Source organism: Babylonia areolata, chromosome 23 (genome assembly GCF_041734735.1).
Source record: "Babylonia areolata isolate BAREFJ2019XMU chromosome 23, ASM4173473v1, whole genome shotgun sequence".
NCBI classification, from domain to species: Eukaryota; Metazoa; Mollusca; class Gastropoda; order Neogastropoda; family Buccinidae; genus Babylonia; species Babylonia areolata.
In genome coordinates, this window is record NC_134898.1 from 28612065 (window position 1) to 28637641 (window position 25577).

Genomic DNA, 25577 nt, shown 5'->3' on the forward strand with positions numbered 1-25577 from the left:
GTTCAGGGTCGGGTTGCCGACGACTAAACCGGCACTTCCACCGCTCCCTTCTGGGACTGGTGAGGCGGGTGGCTAGACACCCTTATGGAGATCCATAAAAGGGCGTCGGCTCAGGAGAGCCACCGACGGCCATCTAGCTCCACTGTGCTGTGTGCATGCCACACGCAGTTGGTCCCCGGGGTGTGTCTACCCATGTATGCGAAATCTGGATCCGGCAGAATCTGCGGAAGAAACCTATCGGTTCAACGGAGAGGAAGGCGGTTACAGCAACGCACTGTGGAGTGCAGAGAGCAAGATGAGACACTGAAAGGATATCTTGGTCATCCACTGCATCCGTGCTCATCATCCAGTCGTCTCGACTTAGTCTTGCCACTGGAAATTGGTGGACCCGGACGAGAGAGTGAGGTCGACGTTGCGCAACTCCTCTTCACTTTAAACAAACTCATCGCGCAAGTCATCAGTCATCCAAAATGACCTTTCATCCTTCATCATTTCATCACCCCCAAGTCCTGTGGCGACAGGCGAGCGACGAAACGACAGGTGTGGGTACACTGGCAGTCGCAGCCGCAGACCTGCACGCAGGCGGCTCAGGCCATAGGGTCGTTCTTCGTCGACAGGAGCAGCGATGGAGCTCGGCAGCCGTCTGAGCGTCTGAGCAGCCCTCTTTAGGAATGCACTGCTCACCTCCCTGGCATGAGGAAGGGGCTAGAAAAGGTGCCCTAAAAATTGCCTGCTCCATATCACCCTGGCCAGCATACCGCGGCTGGCGGGGACCCTACATCAGCGGTCGAAACAAAGAGAAAGAAAAGAAAAAAACAAGGATCGTTCCTCTCACCATTGGTGCTTGGAACATAAGGACTCTCCTGGACAGAGATAACACGGACAGACCCCAAAGGAGAACAGCACTAGTTGCATCCGAACTCGCCAGATACAACATCGACATCGCAGCCTTGAGTGAGACTCGGCTTGCAGGCGAAGGCGAGCTCTGTGAACGGGGATCTGGTTACACCTTCTTCTGGAGTGGACGAGGAAGCGAAGAGCGACGTGAGGCTGGCGTTGGTTTTGCAGTAAAAACAGCACTTGTCAGCAAGCTAGCTGGAATCCCAAAGGGAGTCAACGATAGGCTTATGACCATGAAACTCCCACTGGCATCTGGCCAGAAGCACCTCACCATTGTCAGTGCCTACGCCCCAACCATGACCAACCCGGATGAAGTGAAGGCGAAGTTCTATGAGGACCTTCACTCTGTCATTGCTGCCATCCCTAAAGCAGACAAGCTCATCATTCTTGGGGACTTCAATGCTAGAGTTGGCTCTGACTACATCTCCTGGGATGGAGTGATTGGAAAGCACGGTGTGGGCCACTGCAACCCAAATGGATTGCTTTTGCTTCAGACCTGTGCAGAGCACGAACTGCTGATAACCAACACAGTTTTCTGCCTCCCTACCCGTAACAGGACGTCATGGATGCACCCTCGCTCAAAGCATTGGCATCTCATCGATTATGTCATCGTCAGGAAAAGGGATAGGCAAGATGTACGTGTAACAAAGACCATGTGCGGCGCCGAGTGTTGGACAGACCATCGCCTTGTAGTCTCGAAGCTGAATATTCGAATCCAACCCAAGAGACGCCCCCAAGGCCAGAAGGCTCCAAAACGGCTCAACATCGCTAAGCTGAAAAGCATCACCATCAAACAGTCATTTGTGGAGCTGCTGGAAGATCGTCTGGAATCCGCCTCTCTGGACAACCAGAATGTGGAGTCTGACTGGAGGACCCTGCGTGAGCTGATCTATAGTACAGCTTCAGAGACCCTGGGACCCATGACCAGAAAGCACAAAGACTGGTTTGATGAAAACTGTGATGAAATCAAGCAGCTTCTGGATGAGAAACGCCGTCTGCATCAAGCCCACCTGAGCAACCCAAAGTCCACATCAAAAAAGGATGCATACAATGACATCCGCAGGACTGTTCAGCAAAAGTTACGCCAGATGCAAGATAAGTGGCTGAGTGACAAAGCTGATGAGATCCAGGGATATGCTGACAGGCACGATATGAAGAGGTTCTATGATGCCTTAAAAGAAGTCTACGGCCCCACATCCTCAGGATCATCCCCCCTCCTCAGTGCAGATGGGAATACCTTGATCACCGAGAAGGAGAACATTCTTGAACGATGGGCTGAGCACTTCAACAGTGTCTTAAATCGCCCTTCCTCCATAAATGATGAAGCCATAGACCGTCTCCCACAAGTCCCCACCAACGAAGCACTGGATGATCCGCCAACACTTCTTGAGACCCAGAAAGCAATCCGTCTGCTATCCAGTGGCAAAGCACCTGGCTCAGACTCCATACCAGCAGAGGTCTACAAGGATGGAGGCACTGTGCTGACTGAGAAGCTTCATCAGCTGTACTCACTCATGTGGAAAGAAGAGACGATCCCCCAGGATTTCAAAGATGCATCTATCATTCACTTGTACAAGCGAAAGGGGAACCGGCAAGCCTGTGATAACCATCGGGGCATTTCCTTGCTCTCCATCGCAGGCAAGATACTTGCCAGGATCCTACTTAACCGCCTCACAGCACACCTTGACCAAGGTTATTTGCCTGAGAGCCAATGTGGATTCCGGAAAGAGCGCGGAACCACTGACATGGTGTTTGCTGCAAGGCAGCTGCAAGAGAAATGTCAGGAGCAAAATGCTGATCTGTTCTCCACCTATGTCGACCTCACTAAGGCCTTCGACACCGTGAGTAGAGAGGGACTGTGGAAGATCATGGCCAAGTACGGATGCCCTCGGAAATTTATTTCCTTGGTCAGCCAATTCCATGAAGGCATGCAGGCTCGAGTCCAGGACAATGGTGAAACATCTGCTCCTTTTGCTGTCACAAATGGTGTCAAGCAAGGCTGCGTCCTGGCTCCAACGCTGTTCAGCCTCATGTTCTCTGCAATGCTTACTGATGCCTTCAGAGATGGCGATGTTGGAATCGGCCTAAAGTACCGAACAGATGGCAAGCTGTTTAACCTCAGAAGGCTTCAAGCAAAAACGAAGGTCATGACAGACATCATCAGAGACTTTTTGTTTGCTGATGATTGTGCCCTCAACGCTGGATCTGAAGCTGACATGCAACTCAGCGTCGACAAGTTTGCCACTGCCAGCAGGAACTTCGGCCTTACCATCAGCACGAGGAAAACTGAAGTTCTCCATCAGCCAGCCCCAGGGAAACCCTACGTTGAGCCCAACATCACAGTCAACGGTCAGAGACTCAGTGCGGTGGAGCGGTTCACATACCTTGGCAGCACACTGTCACGAAATGTGACAATCGACGATGAAGTGAACGTCAGGATTGCAAGAGCAAGCGCAGCTTTTGGTAGACTCAATGCAAATGTCTGGAACAGAAGAGGCATTAGTCTTGAGACCAAGCTAAAGGTCTACAGAGCAGTAGTTCTCCCCACACTACTGTACGCCTGCGAAACTTGGACAGTGTACCAACGACATGCCAAGAAGCTGAACCACTTCCACACAACATGCCTCAGGAAGCTACTGAACATCAAGTGGCAAGACAAGACCCCTGACACAGAGGTGCTCGCAAAAGCCACCCTTCCCAGCATCTTCACCATCCTGATGCAGTCCCAGCTTCGCTGGGCTGGACACGTGGCGCGCATGCCAGACCATCGGCTGCCCAAAAGGCTCTTCTATGGCGAGCTGCAACAAGGGAAGAGATCACACGGAGGTCAGAAGAAGCGCTTCAGAGATACTCTGAAAGTCTCTCTGAAAGCGTTTGATATCAACCCTGACTCCTGGGAGGAATCTGCAGTGGACCGTGACAAATGGCGCGCTGCTGTGCACAAAGGCGCCAGGTTGTGCGAGGCCAACAGGACTGCTGCAGCTGTTGAGAAGAGGCAGGCCAGAAAGTCACGGGCAAACAAGCTCCCTGACAATGATATGCCTGTCTTTGTCTGCCCCAACTGTCAGCGAACATTTCGTGCGCAGATTGGACTATTCAGCCATCTGCGCACTCACAGATAGATTCATGAGCATCCTTCCCCCCACCCCACCACCACCCTCCCCCCATCCCCCATCCCCCATCTGGATGACAACGATGGTCATCATCGATCTCGATGGACACACCATACCATACATATGTGTGTGTGTGTGTGTGCTTGTGCACGTCTGTTTTTAGTGATCAGCCGTTGCCAGTGGAAACAGATGCTGTGGAGGCCAAGGTAAGATTGACAAGTTACTAAAAGATACAAACATGGCAATAAAATGTACACACACACACACACACACACATGCACATGCACATACACATGCACACACATATCCGCGCTCACACATTTACACATGTACGCGCACACACTCTTACACATGCATGCACTTGCACACACTCGGACACACTCACTCCCTCATTATCTCTCTCTGTCTCTGTCTCCCTCTCTCTCTCTCCATCTCTCTCTCTCTCTCACATCCATATGTGCATGCATCGTATCTTCTCTTATTTGCATGTTTTTGATTTTTTTAAACTATTTCTCACCTGGATTTTCTTCTTTTTTTCACTAGAATTATATTATGATCATCAGTGCAAAGGTAAGATTGATGAGGGCTGTAGATGTGGGATTATCTACCCCTCGTCCCATATGATAATGTATTTGTGGTGAAGATCCACTATTTGCTTTTGTTCAGTATTACCTTGAGGCAAACTTCCCTGGCATGTCACCTGCACAGAGCAAGTTTTGTTTGGATTTGTGTACAGTGTGTATGTGTGTGTGTCCATGTGTGTGTGTGTGTGTCCATGTGTGTGTGTGTGTGTGTCCATGTGTGTGTGTGTGTGTGTCCATGTGTGTGTGTATGTGTGTGTGTCCATGTGTGTGTGTCCATGTGTGTGTGTATGTGTGTGTGTCCATGTGTGTGTGTGTGTCCATGTGTGTGTGTGTGTGTGTGTGTATGTGTGTCCATGTGTGCGTGTGTGTGTGTGTGTCCATGTGTGTGTGTGTGTGTGTCCATGTGTGTGTGTGTGTCCATGTGTGTGTGTGTGTGTCAATGTGTGTGTGTGTGTCCGTGTGTGTGTGTGTCAATGTGTGTGTGTGTGTGTTAGTGTGTGTGTGTGTGTCCATGTGTGTGTGTGTGTGTGTCTGTGTGTGTGTGTGTGATAGAATGAGTGGGGGTCCTGGTCATGCTCTGAACAAAGTGGGGTTTTTGTGTGAAGTCATATTACATAGACGGAAATCTAAGACACTGGACTTTCTTTTTGCACAACTACTAGAAAAAACAAACAACAAACAAATATAAATAAAAACAACATCAACAAAACAAAATGCCAGTCTTGAGATGGCTTGATACTTCCTTATAGTTTAGAATTTAGACAGATTTTTTTTTTTAAGTTAAGATTTTTTTCATGGCCTTTTATAACTCAATCAAACAATATAAGTATTTAGCTGAAATAGTTTCATCTGTTAGTAGAAGACACACTTCCCTTCAGTCAATGCTGTGTTATATGGACCTAGTTTCAGAAACATACATCCATCAGTGAAGTATTCTGGGGTGGGTTTTTTGTTGTTGTTATTTTTTTTGTTTTGTTTTTTTTGTTTTGGTTTTTTTAAATACAAGATACAAGAATACTTGATTATCTGTAAAAGAGAAATTGTTGAATCGTTTGCTGATAAAAAGGCGACATATAAAAAAGTGCATACATTACACCCACACAACAAGTTTGGTCATGCTTCCATGTTTCAGAAAGAAACTAATTAAGAAAGAAAAAAAAAATATATATATATATATGTATATATATCATTTATATGTATGTTATGGTTAACAGTATATGCTCATATAACACATGCTCAGTGATGCAGAGTGTATAAATACCAAATAAACATTGGAAGAAAAAGATTTTGAAAAATTGAAACTAAAAGAAAATAAATGTGTGTAAACATAATGCACGTTGTTAATATAATGCGCGCATAATGAAATGCTTGATTTAATAATCACACACAGCTTCTTCGTTTCCTCCTCCTTCTTCTGCGTTCATGGGCTGCGACGCCCACATTCATTCATATGTGGGAATCCAGCGCTGTAACCGTTCACCACATTCATCATCGCATACAGCTGAGACATTATCTCCATATACACATCCATCTTGTTCATAAAATGCCGCACACTGAAGTAAGAACACTCGACGTAAATAGTGACATAAACTAAGACAAGCATTTCACACGGAGAAATCTGTTGTGAAAAAAAGAAATACAAATGCAAATTTTGTTTTTAGGTCTGTGTGTTCTGTGCTTGCGTGTTGAGTCACTGGGTTTGCTGGTTGGACTGGTTGGCCGTTGGGTTTGTTGTGCTACGTTTGCCTTAGCTTTGTACCACCGTTTCAGTTTTCATGACCAGTTTTTATTTGAATCATTGCTCATCAGGAGTTGCGTACCTGTAGAAAGTCAGGTGTTGCAAACACAGGATTCATTTCCTTGGTGCTGGGAATCGGCATGGGATAATATTTACAGCAGTAACAGTAACCACCATATAGCAGGACTGCAAAGCAGATGTGATAAAAATAGAAGGCAGGTTTAAATGTATTTAGTAGACTTTTATTGCATGCATATGCAAATGAAGAAGTTGGGGAAAAAGCACTATCATTTCTATTACGTGTGCTGTGAACAAGAAAGAAGAATAGATTTTGTATTTAAATAGGATTGAATAAGAATGCAGAAATAGTAGCAGAACCTATTTTTTACAATAACAAGTTCAAAATCAACATTAACTATTTTCACTGTAAAGCATGGACAGATAAAGATATATTTTTTGTTAATGATGTTCTAAATGAAAGGCCAATTCTTAAATTATGAAGAATTCTCAAGGAAGTATGGAATAAATGTAAATTTCTTGAACTTCATAAGCTGTACACAAGCAATTAAAGAATATGCAAGAAAAAGGAACATAAAATTTGAAAATAGCAAAAAGAACAAAGATAGCAAGGCATTACAAATATTATGTGGAATAAGCAAAGGAATAAAACCATACTATGAATTACTATTGCAAAAGATAGAAATATTTGACATAAAAGCCTTTATGAAATGGGAAAATAAGCTAAATACACAAACTGATTGGGATCCCGGGAGATTGTATTAAAAAAAGATAAAGAAAATTAAGGAAATAAAGTTTAAATGGTTTCAGATCAAAGTATGCCATAGAATCCTGGTGTCAAATAATATCCTAAAAGTAATGGGTGTGACTGATAATGACAACTGTAATTTTTGTGACACTGAAAAAGATGAAATACAGCATTGTTTATGGTTTTACCAAGTTATACAAACTTTTTGGCTTCAGTTTGAAAATAAACTTAAAGAAAAATGTGAAAACTGTGAAAGATTGTCCCTCAATTTTGAACTTATTTTGTTTGGCACTGATGAAAAAACTAAAACAGATGATGTTTTTGATGTGATAGTTTTATGGGCAAAATTCTTTATATACAAGTGTAGAATTAATAAGGTTAAACCAGGTTTACATGTATTCATTGCTGAACTCAAACGCAATTACTCAACAGAAAAACAGATACACCTAATGGAAAGGAATTATCAGGATTTCTCTATTAAAAGGCTACTTTATTTAGATTTAGTGATGGAACATGAACTCTAATCTTTTGTATAGAGTCAGAGGTATTTCCACAGGAGTGGAAACATTATATTGACCAATCTTGTATTGACTGGTTTGTTGTGACTCGTATGTACCCTGTGGTCCATGAGATTTGACTGTTAATGTGTGCTGTGAGCTGAGATTGGAAATGTCATGTTCTGGGATCTATGTCGGGTTGGTTTTGATTGTTGTTTGTGTGTGTGTGTGTGTGTGTGTGTTGTTATTGTTGTTTTTTGTTGTTGTTTTTTTTTTGTTATTGTTGTTGTCTGTGTATGTGTTTGTTGTTTATTTGTTTTCTCTATTCTTCATCCATTCTTTCTTGCTTGTTCGTCAGTTATTTGTTAACTAAAAAACACCCTTGTAAACAGTCACCATATTATACATGTGTGTGTATATTATATGTGTATATGTATATATATGTGTGTGTGTGTGTGCATATATGTACTACCTCTATTGCTAAAGGTGGTGTGAATTGTAATTTTGCTTTATTGGTGTCGAATTTCATGTGAAATTGTAATGGAGACAATGTTGAAAAGAAAATATAACCTTCTATGGGGGGGGGGGGGGGGGGGGGGAATGCTGCTGCAGCGTTTTGCGTTATATATATAGGTATATAAAAGAACAAATATATATACAATATTATATATATAATATGTATGTTATGTTTTGTTTATATGCATTATGTATAGATATCTAGATATATAGATATGTCATGAGAGCACAGAGATTACATCTTACCAGAAAGCTGTTGTGCATCAACGATGATGACATTCAAATATGAAAACCAATACTTTATTAAGCTGTCTATGATGACCATTGTGTGTGTGACAGAATATTAAATAAGACTTCCTCCCCCAAGACTTGCAGACAGTGGTGTGTGACTGATTCCAGCAAAAGGCGCAGGAGTTGGAGAGGACACAGAAATGGGTGAAGATGACCAAGAACTGGAACAAGTATTTCCCCGGGGAAAAGGTAATGATGATGATGCCAGCAGAACTTCTTCTTCTTTTTCTTCCTCCTCCTCCTCCTCGTCTTCATCATTTTCTTTGTTGTTTTCTTCTTCTTCTTCTTCTTCTTCTTCTTCTTCTTCTCGTTGTTTTCTACTTCTTCTTCTTCTCCTCCTCCTCCTCCCATAGTCTCAGGACCATAGGGGCACTTCTGATGACCTGGCCACCAGATCTCTCCGTCACCTTGTGTCCCACATGTCTCCCAGGGCGTCGCTCAGCCTCAGGCATGTCCATTGTGGGATATCATCCTCCCAACTCTTTTTTCTTTGTTTTGCGCCTTGCTGGAGTGTCTTGCGAGTCCTGCTCATAACGAGACTTGCCCAGCAGAAGTAGCTGTTGGGACGCACAAAAAAGTGACCAGTGCTGTGTGTGTGTGTGTGTGTGTGTTCTGTAGTTAAATACATAAATTTTGAAAATACTACTACTACTAATAATAATAATATTTATAAGGCGCAAAATCTTGATTAAGTCACATCTAAGTGCGTGCGGACGCACGCACACACACACACACACACACACACACACACACACACACACACACACACACACAAAGACAACAATGATGATAAATAAGCAGATAAGTGTAAAACATGCAGACACACGTTCACACATACACACACACACACACACACACACACATGCATAGCAGATATGCAGCAAACATTAAGTTTCACAGATATGAAAGCACAGTCAAATACACATAAACGTACATGAGCACCAACACACACATTTTTTTTGTTTGTTTGTTGGGTTTTTTTGTTTTGGGTTTGTTTGTTTTTTTGTTTTTGTTTTTGTTTTTTCTCAAGGCCTGACTAAACGCGTTGGGTTACGCTGCTGGTCAGGCATCTGCTTGGCAGATGTGGTGTAGCGTATATGGATTTGACCGAACGCAGTGACGGCTCCTTGAGCTACTGATACTGATACTGATCTGTAGTTAAACATCTTTTCACAATGAGTGGTATCAGGTGATTGTGTGTGTTTGAGTGTGTGTGTGTTTGTGTATGCGCGCATGTAATGAAGCCTGACTGAACGACACAGGAAAGGAATGATGAGCACCTAAAGGCAGCTGTCAGTCGTCACTACCCAGGTATGCAGCCTCTTACGCAGATGACTCTTTAACTCACTCAGTACAGCCAGTCCTCTCTTCTCCTCTACACAGACCCCTCGGATGTCCAGTGGGTGCCTGAATGACCCAACCTTTAGCTTCCATCGTCAGAATTGTGGTATTCTTTGTCAATATTCACCTCTTCAGTATAAGAGCCTTCCGCTTGCAATATTTTGATGATGATAATTGGGGTGAAACGCTGTTAACGTCATCTCTTTCGCCGTTCGTATGGAGAGAGTTAAAGCGCTTGGAGCTTGATCTCTGACCAAGGATAGGTGCACACCATACAGATATCAGTAAGAACAGTAATATCCAGTTTACTGTGCAAAATGACTCAATATTTGAAAGCACTTTGAGCTTGGTCTTTGACCGAATATAGGTACTATAGTGATTAGTGGAGTGATGGCCTAGAGGTAACGCGTCCGCCTAGGAAGCGAGAGAATCTGAGCGCGCTGGTTCGAATCACGGTTCAGCCGCCGATATTTTCTCCCCCTCCACTAGACCTTGAGTGGTGGTCTGGACGCTAGTCATTTGGATGAGACAATAAACCGAGGTCCCGTATGCAGCACGCACTTAGCGCACGTAAAAGAACCCACGGCAACAAAAGGGTTGTTCCTGGCAAAATTCTGTAGAAAAATCCACTTCGATAGGAAAAACAAATAAAACTGCACGCAGGAAAAATACCAAAAAAAAAAAGGGTGGCGCTGCAGTATAGCGACTCGCTGGGGAGAGCAGCCCGAATTTCACACAGAGAAATCTGTTGTGATTAAAAAAAATATATATATATATGTAATGATCAATAATCATATCAATGGTAATAATGATAGTAATATCCAGCATCACAGATTGACATAACCTTACAGTTGGGCCAACAGCAAAGTGAGAGCTGTATGATCAAATGGTTTTTCCATTGCAATGGGAAGTCGTTTACAGCTTAGTCTTTTGTGAAGGTCTGTGACTCTCAAACTAGGAGGCACGATTGCGCTGGCTCTTAGTGCTGCAGCCTTGGGGGCTAGCTGACCTTTGGGACCAATCCCAACGCCGAGAGAGAGTGGGGGTGGAACTTAGGCAAGACACTGTCCACTATAATCTAATTCTGGCCCAGGTCATTGGGGCAGCAATTGCCTCCTCTGATGTTCTGATGGTCATAGTCAGACACAACTAACTGTCATACACGATACAACATGAGTGAGTGAGTGGGCTTCACCCCTGTGTCTGTCAGCTGGTGCGCAGGGTGTACAAAGGGATTCCGGACAGACTGCGAGGAGAGGTGTGGTTACGTCTGCTGGACGTCGCCCGCGTGAAAGAGGAGCAGAAGGGGGTTTACTTGGTGAGTGGGTGCTGTCGGTAACGTCCATTGTGCATGGCTTTGTATAATTCGTTGTGATAGCCCAGCAGTTGCAGCTCTGGAAATACACACCAACACACACACACGCGCACATGCACACATGTACATGCACACACGTTTCGTCTAAAGTCTCAAAAGTGGACACATATTAAAGAACGAATGAAAACACATGCACTCACTCATACACACATACGCACATACACTAAAGCATGCACACACACTCTCACACACACACTCTCACACACACACATTCACACACACACTTGTGGTCATAACATTATGGGATCTTTGAACTAACCTTTTAAGCCTCTTTGCCGTGTGCTGATTTTTCAGAAAATGCGCAACAGGGCCCGTTTGCAGTCCACCTTCATCCATCAGATTGACCTGGACGTGAATCGAACCTTCCGTAACCACATCATGTTCAGGGAGCGATATGGCGTCAAGTGAGTGTCGGACAGACAGACGCTAGCTGCACTGGAGGTGCAGTTAGATAAATTTCTGTAGGTCCTAGTGGCGTAATTGATTTTGCTGGAACAAAATGGAGAATAGAGACCAACAACCTGACCTGTGCACTCCATTTTTTTTTTTTTTTTTATCTCTGTGAGGTGACAGCCCCTCACTGACAAGCATACTTGGCAGCAGCAGTTACAGGGTTAAGATAAGAAAAATTACAGTGGAAGCTTGTTACAATGAAACTTCGTGGAAAATGGAGTGTTGTCTTACATCTGTGTTTCACTTCAAATAGTTCAGTTGATGATTGTGAACTGCATTCAAATGCTAATGCACATTCTAATAAAAAAAATCTGCATTGCAACACAGTGGAAAAAAAAAAAGGCAGGTACACCCTCTACTTCTATCATAAACATCCTAGTTTTCTTGACTAAGGAGCGGTGAAGGAAAAAAAGCTCTTCTTCACAGCAGACAATCCCAGCGAAAGGTTAAAGTTCCCGAACAGGATTTTCACTCATTTTATATGAGTTTTCTAGAAATTGTTAGAACATTTCAGGATCTTTCGCAGTGAACATGCAGTAGGTCCTTTCCATTTTTAAGGCCAGGTATGCATGTTTGTGTCGAAGTGAAAGAACAGTGAGCCATGGGGAGTAAAGTGGAGTGATGGCCTAGAGGTAACGCGTCCGCCTAGGAAACGAGAGAATCTGAGTGCACTGGTTCGAATCGCAGCTCAGCCGCCGATAATTTCTCCCCCTCCACTAGACCTTGAGTGGTGGTCTGGACGCTGGTCATTCAGATGAGACGATAAACCGAGGTCCTATGTGCAACATGCACTTAGCGCACGTAAAAGAACCCACGGCAACAAGGGTTGTTCCTGGCAAAATCCTGTAGAAAAATCCACTTCGATAGGAAAAACAAATAAAAACTGCACGCAGGAAAAAATACAAAAAAAAATGGGTGGCACTGTAGTATAGTGACGCGCTCTCCCCGGGGAGAGCAGCCCGAATTTCATACAGAGAAATCTGTTGTAATAAAAAGAAATACAAATAAAAATACAAATAAAGGACTAAACAGTATAAAAGAGTGGTAACTCTTTCCATTTAGTGAAGAGAGTTACCACTCTGTTGTTGTTCAGTGCATATTTGTGTGTTATGAGAAGCCATGGTTTGTCCAGACATACTCTCCCATGACAGCTTGAATTTATATTATTTATATATTTGGTTATTTTGTTTGTTTTGTCTTTATTTGACGTACAACATTTGAGGCCCCTTCAGGTGGCCTGTTTGTTGTTCAGCCAAATGAACTACTTGCTTCACAGCATGCATGTTTGTTTTGTGTGTGTATGCTATGGGCAGTTGGGCCAGCTGGCTCTGTTCTGCGTAGTTGCTGCCCATTCTGCTGGACAAATAGATTATTTTGTGTGTGTGTGTGTGTGTGAGTATGTTTGTGTATGTGAGTGTGTGTGTGTGCGTGCGTGTGTGTGCATGCATGTGTGTGTGTGTCCGTGCACGTGTGTGTGTGTGTGTGTGTTTGCTTGTGTGTATGTATGTGTGTGTTTGTGTGTGTGTGTCCTGTGACCACCAGACAACAGGCGTTGTTCCACGTGCTGGCAGCATACTCTGTGTACAACACAGAGGTCGGGTACTGTCAGGGTATGAACGAGATCGCCGCCCTCATCCTCATGTACACCAATGAAGAGGTCAGACATGCTGCACACCCCTCTACAGTTCCACTTTTTCTTTCTTCTTTCTTTTTGATTGGGGAAAGGCGATAGTGGAGGGGAGGGGGTGGTGTGTAGCTCTAAATCATGCAAGAGGAATGTGGTGTAGAAAGGTTTCACTATTGTTATTATAAACTCTTTCACTGCCATAGGCAACTTTGGTTGACTGGACAGTGCACCACCACAGGCGACTTGTCAGCATCAAGGGGTCATGTTGATAGGACCGTTTTTCACATTGTAACAAAGTTTGACAGCTGCTGCCAGTTTCCTGCCAATCGAACAGTGACTAACCTTTGTCCCCAGACCCAGTTTGAAGTGAACAGGTCCATCGTGTTGTTTTGACATGAACCAAAGCCTGTGACTGAGGGCACCGTTTCTAAAATGTTTGGTGCTGGGGAGTGTTTTTATTTACACAGAAACTTGGTGGTGAAAATTTTGAAGCACAAATTGCTCATCACAAGAGGTGACACATCAAGGTTCAGACATTAAACCTGACCTCCTAGACACTGGTGATGAATTTTCTGATTATTTTTTTATGACAAAGACATGTAGTTTGTACCAGACAACGATTTTGAAAGTGACGCCAAAAGTTTTGTTGACTGACCATTACGACAGTGAGCACAGTACACATTTTTCTGTTTTTCAGTATCCAGTGACATACTTCGAAAGAGATATATATTTAAAGATATTCAGAAGCACCTAATGAAAAAAATGTTTTAAAAAGTTTAAAGAAGAGATGATAATCTTCCTAATTATGTTTTATTTGTATGTCTTTGTCATTATGTGAAAGTGTGTTGAATTTTTCAAATATGGCCAAAATATCCTGCTACGGCAAAACTACTTTGTTCATTAAACTGTGTCTCCATGAGTTAATGGATGACGAATGCGTGAGCATTCCTGTATAAAATCTATTTGGATTCGGATGACGGAATGGAATAGCATTTCCAAAAATAAAAATCGATCACGCGCTGCACATGTGATTTTGTGATTAGCCAAGTGGAGGTCGCTATTCTGGGTCACTCCACAACCGAATGGTATAATTGGCCAGCGTGTCATGTGTGGCCTGTCTCGCACACACACTGACAAAGTCACTGACCAGACGTCTGCTCCCGTGCCAGCCTGTTAGCAAAGCGGATTCTTCTCAATATGTTGTGGAGCAAACAAGGCAGCGACGGCAACGTTTTAGTGTTGCCGAAGTACTTGAAATGCTACAAACTGAAGGGTCAGACAAAAACAAAAAAAAACAAAAAAAAAAACACACATTGAAGAGGTGGATGATGATGAAGAAGAAAGTGAATTAAGTGCAGAAAGCAAGCATGGGTACGGTGATTCGGGGTGAAAAATTGGCATTGTTTTCTACACAATGGCAAAACTGTAAAAATAAGATGAGAAATTTGATTTTTTTTTTTTTTTTTATGTAATAGCCCAACACATAATAAACCAGTTCTACAAGTTCCATTTTCTTACTCTGCATTTTGTTGGGGTTTTTTGTTGTTGTTTTTTTCCAAACCCTTACAAATGGGCTGTCTGTTTTTATAAAAATTTTTCCAAACCCTTACAAATGGGCTGTCTGTGGAGAAAAGCAAGGGAGAAAACTTGTCATCCCGAGTGAGTTAACCTGAAAGAAACATAGAAGAGGTGAATTTCGTTGGTGATGGGGTTTTGTTTTGTTTTGTTTTTCAGGATGCCTTCTGGGGATTATCTCAGTTGTTTGTCACTGAAAGACACAACTTACATGGTGAGGCTGTGTGTGTGTGTGTGTGTGTGTGTGTGTGTGGGTGGTATTTGTGTGTGTGTATGTGTGTGTGTGGTATTTATGAGTATGTGTGTGTGTGATATTTGTGTTTGTGTGTGTGTGTGAATGTGTGTGTGTGGTATTTGTGTATGTGTGTGTGTTTGTATCTGTTTGTGTGTCTGTGTGTGCCTGTTTTTGTTTGTGTCTGTGTGTTCATATGAATGTATGTATGTGGGTTAAGAAAATTTTAATGTGTGTCTGTATGTGTTCGTGAGTGTGTCTGTGTTTGTGTTGGTCTCTGTGTATGTGTTCATATGTGTGTCTGTATGCAAGTTAAAATGTGTGTGAGTGTATGCATGTGTGTGTGTGAGCTGTGTGTGTGTGTGTTACCATCACATCTTTTTTAGCTCTTTTTCACCAGTGGAGAAAAGAAAACTGTCCATGAAAGATTCAGTTTTTTTCTCTAGTGTCATGCTTGGTCATTGTCCAGTGTTTGTGTGTAATGTGTTTTTTTATGTGGTTGAGTGTGTACTTGAACCATATTTACTTTCATGACAGGGGAGAAGAAAATTCAGCATGAACAAGGAAAGTTGGGTTATGGAAACAAAGCAACAGAACTAAAATCAACCAACCATAAAATCAGCTGAACCAGTAAAAACAGATATCGTCGAATGTGACTTTACATCACAATAAGTAATAAGCTATGGGACATTTGGATAAACTAACAAGAAAATCAGTATCATCAGTATCAGTAGCTCAAGAAGGCGTCACTGCATTCGGACAAATCCATATACGCTACACCACATCTGCCAAGCAGATGCCTGACCAGCAGCATAACCCAACGCGCTTCGTCAGGCCTTGAGAAAAAAATAAGATAACTAGAGAGGCAAGGCCTTCAAGACTCACTTGTGATACACTTAAAAAAAAAAAATCTAATCATTAAAATGTGTTCTGTATTTGTTATTATTAAGCTTCGGGTTAAAAGAAAAAGAAGAAAAAAGTCCTAACTGAAGATTTGAACCTCGCGTGTTCAGGTGAGAAGAAACTGTCTTACCCATTACACTATCGTGGCTCCTTACCTGACATCCAAAAATATATGTAAACCTGCTTTTTTAAAGGGCGATAAATCAATTACGGTATTCGCAGTGAGAATGCTGTTTAAATCATATTATTCTGGTGTATCTTGGGCATTCAAAAAATCTTTAAGGGCAATTAAAAATTCTTTTAAGTGTGCGGTAAAGGAGACGTGGCTATCGCCACAATCACACTGCAACATTTAGCCGTTTTCTCTGGATCTAGATAGATGTACAAGTTTAGTTACACCCGGTTGACACGGTTGATTCAATTTCTCTTTTATGTTCATTCTAGTTTTATAGTTTTAAAGTTAATATGAAAATTCAGTATTTTGTTAAGCTAATAACATGTAGAGCCAAGTACAAGCACTTCTAAACGTCGTATGAAGTGAAAAAGACTTCATTTTGAGAAAAGTCAAGACTGGAAATTTTTGCGTTTCATCAATTCAAGGGTATTAACTCTCATGGTTTATTGTTTTTAACTGTGAATTCCGACTGATTCTATGGATATTTTTATGGCAGTTTGGGGCATAATCCAGTAAGTGATGAGGCGTTCACAAATCTTTCTCTGAATAAATATTTAATGGTCTCCTTCTCCAACCTTCCATCACATGTTATCGTGTATTGTCGATTGAATATGGGATATGGGTCAACAACTTGAAACAAAATGGCGTCGTTCACGTTCGCAAAGAATATGAGCACGTGCTTTGAATATGTATAAATACGTGTACGCAATTGATTTTTGCCCATGACCGTCAGGGCTCAGCCAATAGATCTGTAAAGTCCACTTGTCATATTGATTTTAGTATTTTCCGAAAAAGACCACTTGGGCGAATGAACATAGTGAAAGCCCTGTACACTGAGAGTAAAACACACAAGCTTTCAATGTACTGAGTATACTTTCAAAATGTAATGTTTAAGATGAGAAAGATCAGTTTAAAACAAATTAAGTCCCCTAGCATTAATTACAGAGTAATTTCCCTTTTTTACTATCTGCAGCAAAGACATGCAGAATAAGTATAACTTCCATGCTAAGCAAAAGAAGTTCCTGTTTGAACAAAAAATGATAAAAATGACTGCTCTTGTTGTTGTGTCAGAATATCAGACCAAAGTGCCAAGTTTAGAGAATAAAAATATATAAATATAACAGTAAATTCAGTTTGCATATAATTTGGCTTCTTTTTTAATTTTTTTTGTGCCCATCCCAGAGGTGCAATATTGTTTTAAACAAGATGACTGGAAAGAACTGAATTTTTCCTATTTTTATGCCAAATTTGGTGTCAACTGACAAAGTATTTGCAGACAAAAGGCAATGTTAAAGTTTACCACGAACGGACACACACACACACACACACACACACAGACAACCGAACACCAGGTTAAAACATAGACTCACTTTGTTTACACAAGTGAGTCAAAAATGAAAATGAAAATATAAAAAATAAAAATAAAATAAACGGAAATAAATAAATGAATAAAATAAAATAACAAAACAAACAAACAAACAAAAAATGAATGAATAAAATAAAAAGAAATAGATAATAGATAAATACATTTTAAAATAAAATAATAATTATAAGGCGTAAAAACTTGATGAAGTCAACTGTAAGGGTAAAAAAAAAATAATAATAATAATAATAAAAAAGATAATAAATAATGATAATAATAATGATAAATAAATACATACATACATAAATAAAATAAAATAAGTAAATAAAAAAGACAACAAAGATGAAAAATAAGCAAATAAATGTAAAACATGCAGACACACATTCACACATACACACACATATGCATTACAGATATGCAACAAACATGCACTTTCACAGATATGAAAGCACAATCAAATACACATAAACGTACATGAGCCCCAACACACACACACACACACACACACACACACACATTACCCAGCACCCCCGCTACCCCCCCTCCTCCACACACTCATTTCTAGGCTACGTATGGCAGCTTCCACGGCACACACACACACACACACACACCAATCAGTGTATCATCAATCATGTTTAACTCAGGCTGCTGAAGAAAAGATGGTGCTGTGGTGTTCCAGGGTTCTTCATCGCTGGATTTCCAAAGCTGTTGAGGTTCCAGGAGCATCATGAGAACGTGTTGAAGAAATACCTGCCGAAGATGAGGCGACATTTTGTGAGTACACAGATGGATGTCTGCACAGGATTATTTCTGTGGTTAAATGCATGTTTAATTACACATACTTAACCGTGACCCAACTAGTGCAGACTCCGGCAGGGGTCTGACATTCCTGTCCTGTGCAAACTACTATCCGCCTATGCAGAGAAAATGAGAGTACTACGGCCGATAACCTCCCGGGAGTAGGTAACGTCCCCTTTGTCCCCCTGGCTAGCACCCTCTTTTTCCGGCAGCCATCTCGACACCTGTTCCTGTGCACTTCATACGGCTAAGTTTTTCGCATTTTCTATCTGTCTGTCGATTCTTTGGCATTTCTGTTTTGTGTCCAATTATGTCTTCAAACAGGTCGCACAGTTATGTAGCTTGATAGGGAGATCGGGCTATAGAAAATTTCCTTTTCACTTCTTAGTTTTTACATTTACAATGCAGCTGAGATTGTTTTACATGGCAAGGTGCTCTGGAAAAAAACATGGAAAGACGCTCCAGAAAAAAAACATAAAAAGGCGCTCTAGAAATTGGATTATTATTACTATTGATTTTATTATTATTGCTGTTGTTATTACACAGACATTATCACAATTGACATGTGTGAAGCAGAAAGATTGTGTGCACACATATTGCACGGTTTGTCTAAAACATACTTTCATCACTGTTTTTATGTTTGGGGTTTTTGGAATTTTTTCTGTTTTTGTTGTTGTTGTTACCATCTGTTATTCTTTTGGGTCTGTTTTATATACTTTTACTTGGAATTCATGACTTTCAATTATTGTAAATCACAAGTTTTTGATAGAAAAAAAGCCCATAAACATTCAGATTCATATGTGATGCTTAGTTTAACTCCCTTTGGACAAAGGACTCCGCGCCATTAATTTTGATTACAACCATTTCAGATGGAGGGAGCACCTGTCATTACTGGTGTCTGACCCAGTTTCTTTGCAATCCACATAGTGGAGTGATGGCCTAGAGGTAACGCGTCCGCCTAGGAAGCGAGAGAATCAGAGCGCGCTGGTTCGAATCACAGCTCAGCCACCGATATTTTCTCCCCCTCCACTAGACCTTGAGTGGTGGTCTGGACGCTAGTCATTTGGATGAGACGATAAACCGAGGTCCCGTGTGCAACACGCACTTAGCGCACGTAAAAGAACCCACGGCAACAAAAGGGTTGTTCCTGGCAAAATTCTGTAGAAAAATCCACGTCAATAGGAAAAACATATAAAACTGCAAGCAGGAAAAATACAAAAAAATGGGTGGCGCTGTAGTATAGCGACGCGCTCTCCCTGGGGAGAGCAGCCCGAATTTCACACAGAGAAATCTGTTGTGATAAAAAGAAATACAAAATACATGGCAGACAAACTAAGCAATGCATTGTTTTAGCGGCATTAGACATGCTTGAAATGCATCAGCCAAAAAAGGTTCTGATGTTGATGAGACAAGTGATGACAACAGTGAGGATCAGCAATTCAGAACAAGAAATATTGATACTTGCTTCCTCACTGGAAGATGGAATTTGAACATATGAAGTGACGGGCGCAATAGCTGAGTGGTTAAAGCGTTGGACTTTCAATCTGAGGGTCCCGGGTTCGAATCTCGGTGACGGGGCCTGGTGGGTAAAGGGTGGAGATTTTTCCGATCTCCCAAGTCAACATATGTGCAGACCTGCCAGTGCCTGAACCCCCTTCGTGTGTATACGCAAGCAGAAGATCAAATATGCACGTTAAAGATCCTGTAATCCATGTCAGCGTTCGGTGGGTTATGGAAACAAGAACATACCCAGCATACACCCCCCGAAAGCGGAGTATGGCTGCCTACATGGCGGGGTAAAAACGGTCATACACGTAAAAGCCCACTTGTGTACATACGAGTGAACATGGGAGTGGCAGCCCACGAACGCAGAAGAAGAAGAGAAGAATATATGGAGAATTACATGGTGATGACAGCGATGAGGATACGCTGTTCGGAACAAATATTGTATGTGTTTTTACGTCACTGGAAGATAGAATTGGAATGTAGGAAGTGTTAAAATCTGTCCCTAAATAACTCAGTGTGTTACTCATCAGTGCTGAAAATTTAATTTTCCTGACTTTTGATGACTTTTTTTGGTTGTTTTTTAAACTAACCTATATAAGGGGCTTCCTGTGGGTAAAATCAGGGGAGTGAACTGGCAGTATGAAGTAAGTTGTGTTTGAAAGGACAAATTAATATCATTCATGGTAAGTCACATGAAGTATTTTATTAATACTGATTTTGTTTTCAGGAGAAGAACGAAATCTTTGCCAGCTTTTACAACATCAAGTGGTTTCTTCAGTGTTTCCTGGACAGGGTAAGTGAGATCAGGTTTTACCAAATTATGTTTGAATAAGAAATTTTTAAAAATATAAGAGTTACCTCACTTTGGCTTCCTTTTTTGCTTTTATTTTGGCTTCTTTATAATTTTTTGTGCCTTTCACAGAAGTGCACTGTCATTACATTTAGAATGTTTGGAAAGAAGTCTTTTTTGTCTAATTGTAAAGCACATTTGTTGTTGACAGACTTAGTATTTCCAAAGAAAATGATTTTGTTAAAGTTTACCAGGCAAGCACATACGCATGCACGGGCATGCACACACACACACGCACACACACATGTACACAACATGCACACACACACACACACACATACATACAAACATACATGCACACGCAAAAACTGAAGCACAGGGTTATTACATAGATTCACATAGTGTTCGTTTGTTCATTCGTTGTTTTGCTCAACGTCTATGTACAGATTTGTTTTCAGATCCATCCCTTTCCCTACCCCAACCCACCCATGCCTCATGTTATCACTATGTTCTGTTCCTCTCTCCCCGATCTGAAATGTTCTTTTGTTGTATGTATCATAGATCTGTTATGTAGCGAACAAATACATGCTGCCGATGATCGTGCAACAAAGTCAAAGAACACAGAGGTAACTGTCTTGGTTGTTTACTGTGCCATGCTTGGGTACCAAGAGACACAGAGGTTATAAAGGGACATTATTCGTTTCAGCATTATATTGGATCCACGTTGAGTCAGCAGTAAAGTAACATCATATTACACAATCATATTTGTCTCAGCATTATATTGGATCCATGTTGAGTCAGCGGTAAAGTAACATCATATTACACAATCTTTTTTTTTTTTTTTTTTTTTTTTTTTTTTTTTTTTTTTTGCTGCCCCATCATCTGCACCGTTTCAGTGGCATTACTCCCACGCCGCTCATTTAGATTCCCCCATACGCGGCCACACCCGGGTTCGTCCGTCGTAGTCCCAGCGTCGGCAGTCCACAGGGAACCATCAATGTTAGGTCGCTAGGAGGCCACACACCAGAGGAGACCCTGAACTGCTGCGGAGTCACTTCGGTGGTGTTCAGTGGTGCCTGTTCTGTTTTAACATACTTAGGACACCACCTACTAAGCCCCCTACTAACGACAATAATGGCTTAGTCGCAGAACCAGACTGAGTGAGCGTCCCTCCCAGAGTGGAGACCGCCACCACGCCCCTCAAACAACAGCCCTCCATGAATCTGACGACATTGACAGAACTCACCCCAAGCACGGAAGTGGAGGGGTATCAAAACTGAGGTCACCATGAGGGCAGGGCATACACAATCATATTTGTCTCAGCATTATATTGGATCCACGTTGAGTCAGCGGTAAAGTAACATCATATTACACAATCATATTTGTCTCAGCATTATATTGGATCCACGTTGAGTCAGCGGTAAAGTAACATATTACACAATCATGTAGTATGTAAACCACACGTGTGAGCAAAAAACAAAAAAAAAAAACAAAAAAAAGTGCATGATGTTTGGCGACAGACCCCGTTCCACCTGACCTTGCGACTGTGGGACATCTACATGCTGGAGGGGGACCGTCTGCTGGTGGCCATGGCCTACTGCACCATGAAGATACACCGTCGTGAGTACTGACTGAACACCTGGTCACACACACAGCAGGTGTTCCTTCATTTCCTACCTTTAAGGCCAGACACTACAGTCAAATAACGACTTCTTTTTTTTTCTCCGACTATATCTCTCTTTTTTTTTTTGGCCACTAGGTGTATCATCACTTGTCGATCATAAAAAAAATGTTCTTAGATTTCTGTGAATACCCGTTGCTGTGGAAACAAATCAAAATGGCAGCCAAACAATGTATCAAAGAAATTAGGTTTGTGGTCCTTGTGGTGCATGCAGACACTTTTTGTTATGTGGACTTAATACACAATGACATTATCTTCATTTTCACACGAGATTTTGTTGATTCTTCAGTTATTGTACTTTTTATGAATTTTTGAAATTTTGGGTATTGCTAAATCCTCAAAATTTACAATAGTTAAAAAGATTGGAACTGCTATGAATTAATACCCAGAGAATATTTTCATACATACTCAAGACAAAACTTCAATAACATGTCATAAAACAATCATGCAAAGTCTCATGGTTGTAGGTTTACTCATCATTGAGCAAGTCCAAGGTATGTTGTCAAGGCCAGAAACTTGGCGACTTGCGTCAAAATTGAACAAAAAATTATTAATAAACACTTTCTTGTCTCAGCAAGCAATCTTTATTGGCAATTTTTTCATTGTTAAAGACATCCTTACAGTGGAAAAACATGCTTATGATAGAAGAGATGTTCAAGAATCAAAATCCATCAAAAACCCAAATCATGAAAAATCATCATTTTGGTCTCTTTTGCACTGCCTTAACCTGTTCAGTGCCGTTCTTGTTGCTTATCGTCCAGCTGACCGCACAGGGCCATATCAGGACTGCTGTTCAGTGCCAGAGAGTTTTGTACAAAAAAAAAAGGTGCCTTTCCCTTACAGGGGAATTTTTAGGATTCAGGGTAATTAAGAAATAAAAAAATTCCAATATAAAAAGTACAAGTGATACAGATTTTGATGTTGCAGGGTGCATTTTGATGTTGCAGGGTGAATGTTCTTGTTGATGTTACAGAACAGATGTTGGTTTTGTAGCGCAGTTGTTGATGTTGCAAAGTGAATGTTTTTGTTGATGTGGAATGGGGGATTCTGTTGTAGATGTTACAGGGCAGACATTGATATTGCAGGGCAGATGTTGTTGATGTTGCAAGGTGGATGTTGTTATTGCAGGGCTAGGGCTGATGTTGCAGGGCAAATGATGTTGTAGGGCGGATGTTAATGCTGCATAACAGCTGTTGTTGCAGGGTGGATGTTGATGTTGCAGGGCAGATGATCTGGATGTTGCACAGCGGATGTTCTTGATGTTTATGGTGGATGTTGTTGATGTTGCAAGGTGGATGTTGTTGATGATGTTGTCAGGGCGGATGTTGTTGATGTTCACGGTGGGTGTTTGATGTTGCAAGGTGGATGTTGTTGATGTTGCAGGGTGAATGTTGTTGCAGGGCGGATGTTAATGTCATGCAGGGCAGATATTGATGTTGCAGTGTGGATGTTGCAGGGCAGATGATGATGTTAGTGCAGAGTGGATGTTGACGTTGCAGGGCGGATGTTGTTGATGTTCATGGATGATGTTGTCAGGGCAGATGTTCATGGTGGATGTTCTTGATGTTCACTGTGGATGTTGTTGATGTTCACGGTGGATATGTTGACGACGTTGCAGGGCGGTGTTTATGATGCTCATGGTGGATGTTGTTGATGTTGCAGAGTGGATGTTGTTGATGTTCATGACAGATTTTGTTGATGACGCAGAACCAGTGTTGACATTGCAGAGCGGATACTCTTCATGTTCATGGTGGATGCTCTTGATGCTCATGGTGGATGATGTTCATGTTGTCAGGGCGGATGTTGTTATGTTCACAGCGAATGTTGATGATGATATTGTCAGGGCGGATGCTGAAGATGGGCATGGAGGACCTGCTGGAGTTCTTGCAGCGGTCCCTGGAGAAGGACTTCCACTATGAGGACGATGTGGTCATCGAGCAGCTGCAGGTCTGCAGGGAGGAGCTGCGCAAGTCCAAGATGGACCTGCCGCCCCGCCCCCAGGCCACCGAGCACCCCACCCTCCCCTTCGGCCTGGAGATCCAGCCCAGCCTCGAGCAGCTGATTGGTCGGCGGACCAGCCTCTCTGTGGACGAGCGTTTGAGACGGAGCCTGCAGGGAGGAGGAGGGAAGAGAAACGCAAACAGGATGTCCAACTACTCCGTCGAGGACCGATCATCGTCGCTGTACGGCACGGAGCCAAACTCACGCCACTCCGTTGCTGGAGGCAACCAGTCCAGGGAGTCCATGGCCAGCTCACATACCTCCATCGCAGACGCCCTGGAAGCAAACAGCATAACGGGGCTGGGGAGTTCTGGGCGTGGGTTTAGACTCCAGGACGGTATGCACAGAGGGGAGGTTCCGTTCCCCACCATCCCCATCCCCGATGATGTGAACGCCATGACGTCATCATCGTCCTTCCCTCGAGGGGGAGGGGTAGGTGGGGTGGTAGTGGGGAGATCTTCGGCGATGCAGGGGGTGGAGTCATCTGCGTCAATCCACTCGGAGTACGACAATGTGAACGGAGTTTACGATGAGTCGGTGGTCCCCACCACCAAGGCTCCAGTGCCTGCTCGCGGCTACATGTCGGACAGGGTGACTCTGGAGCGCTCAGAGATGATTGTGACCAATGGCTATCAGCTTTGATGTGTGGCCAACCGCAGCCCCTGGCATGGAGCCACACTATTGATGTGTGGCCCCACCCCCCTCACATGTCATAACACTGTTGATGTATAGCCCCGCCCAGCTCACATGCCATCACACTGTTGATGTGTGGTCCCGCCCCCCCCCCCCCCCCCCCCTCAAATGTCATCACACTGTTGATGTGTGGCCCCGCCCCCCTCACATGTCATCACACTGTTGATGTATAGCCCCACCCCCCTCACATGTCATAACACTGTTGATGTGTGGCCCCACCCCCTTCACATGTCATCACACTGTTGATGTGTGGCCACGCACCCCTCATATGTCATCAAACTGTTGATGTGTGGCCACGCCCTCCTCACATGTCATCACACTGTTGATGTGTGGCCCCACCCCCCTCACATGTCATCACACTTTTGATGTGTGGCCCCGCCCCCTTCACATGTCATCACACTGTTGATGTGTGGCCCCACCCCCCTCACATGTCATCACACTTTTGATGTGTGGCCCCACCCCCCTCACATGTCATCACACTTTTGATGTGTGGCCCCACCCCCTTCACATGTCATCACACTTTTGATGTGTGGCCCCACCCCCCTCACATGTCATCACACTTTTGATGTGTGGCCCCACCCCCCTCACATGTCATCACACTGTTGATGCATGCCCCCCCCCACCCCCCACCACATGTCATCACACTGTTGGTGTGTGGC

General features: G+C 42.8%; 1 protein-coding gene across 1 annotated transcript in view; it reads left to right on the forward strand.

Moving 5' to 3' along the window:
- Positions 1 to 24996, forward strand: part of LOC143298111 (USP6 N-terminal-like protein) — a 32615-nt gene extending 7619 nt beyond the window's left edge. Inside the window, exons 4-13 of the mRNA XM_076610810.1 lie at positions 4177 to 4219; positions 8514 to 8594; positions 10957 to 11064; positions 11416 to 11525; positions 13117 to 13231; positions 14936 to 14990; positions 18129 to 18223; positions 20481 to 20546; positions 22064 to 22163; positions 24068 to 24996. Of these exons, the coding sequence (XP_076466925.1) occupies positions 4177 to 4219; positions 8514 to 8594; positions 10957 to 11064; positions 11416 to 11525; positions 13117 to 13231; positions 14936 to 14990; positions 18129 to 18223; positions 20481 to 20546; positions 22064 to 22163; positions 24068 to 24867 (1573 nt within the window). The 3' untranslated portion in view covers positions 24868 to 24996. The remainder of the gene's footprint in view (positions 1 to 4176; positions 4220 to 8513; positions 8595 to 10956; positions 11065 to 11415; positions 11526 to 13116; positions 13232 to 14935; positions 14991 to 18128; positions 18224 to 20480; positions 20547 to 22063; positions 22164 to 24067) is intronic.
- The last annotated feature ends 581 nt before the right edge of the window (positions 24997 to 25577 follow it).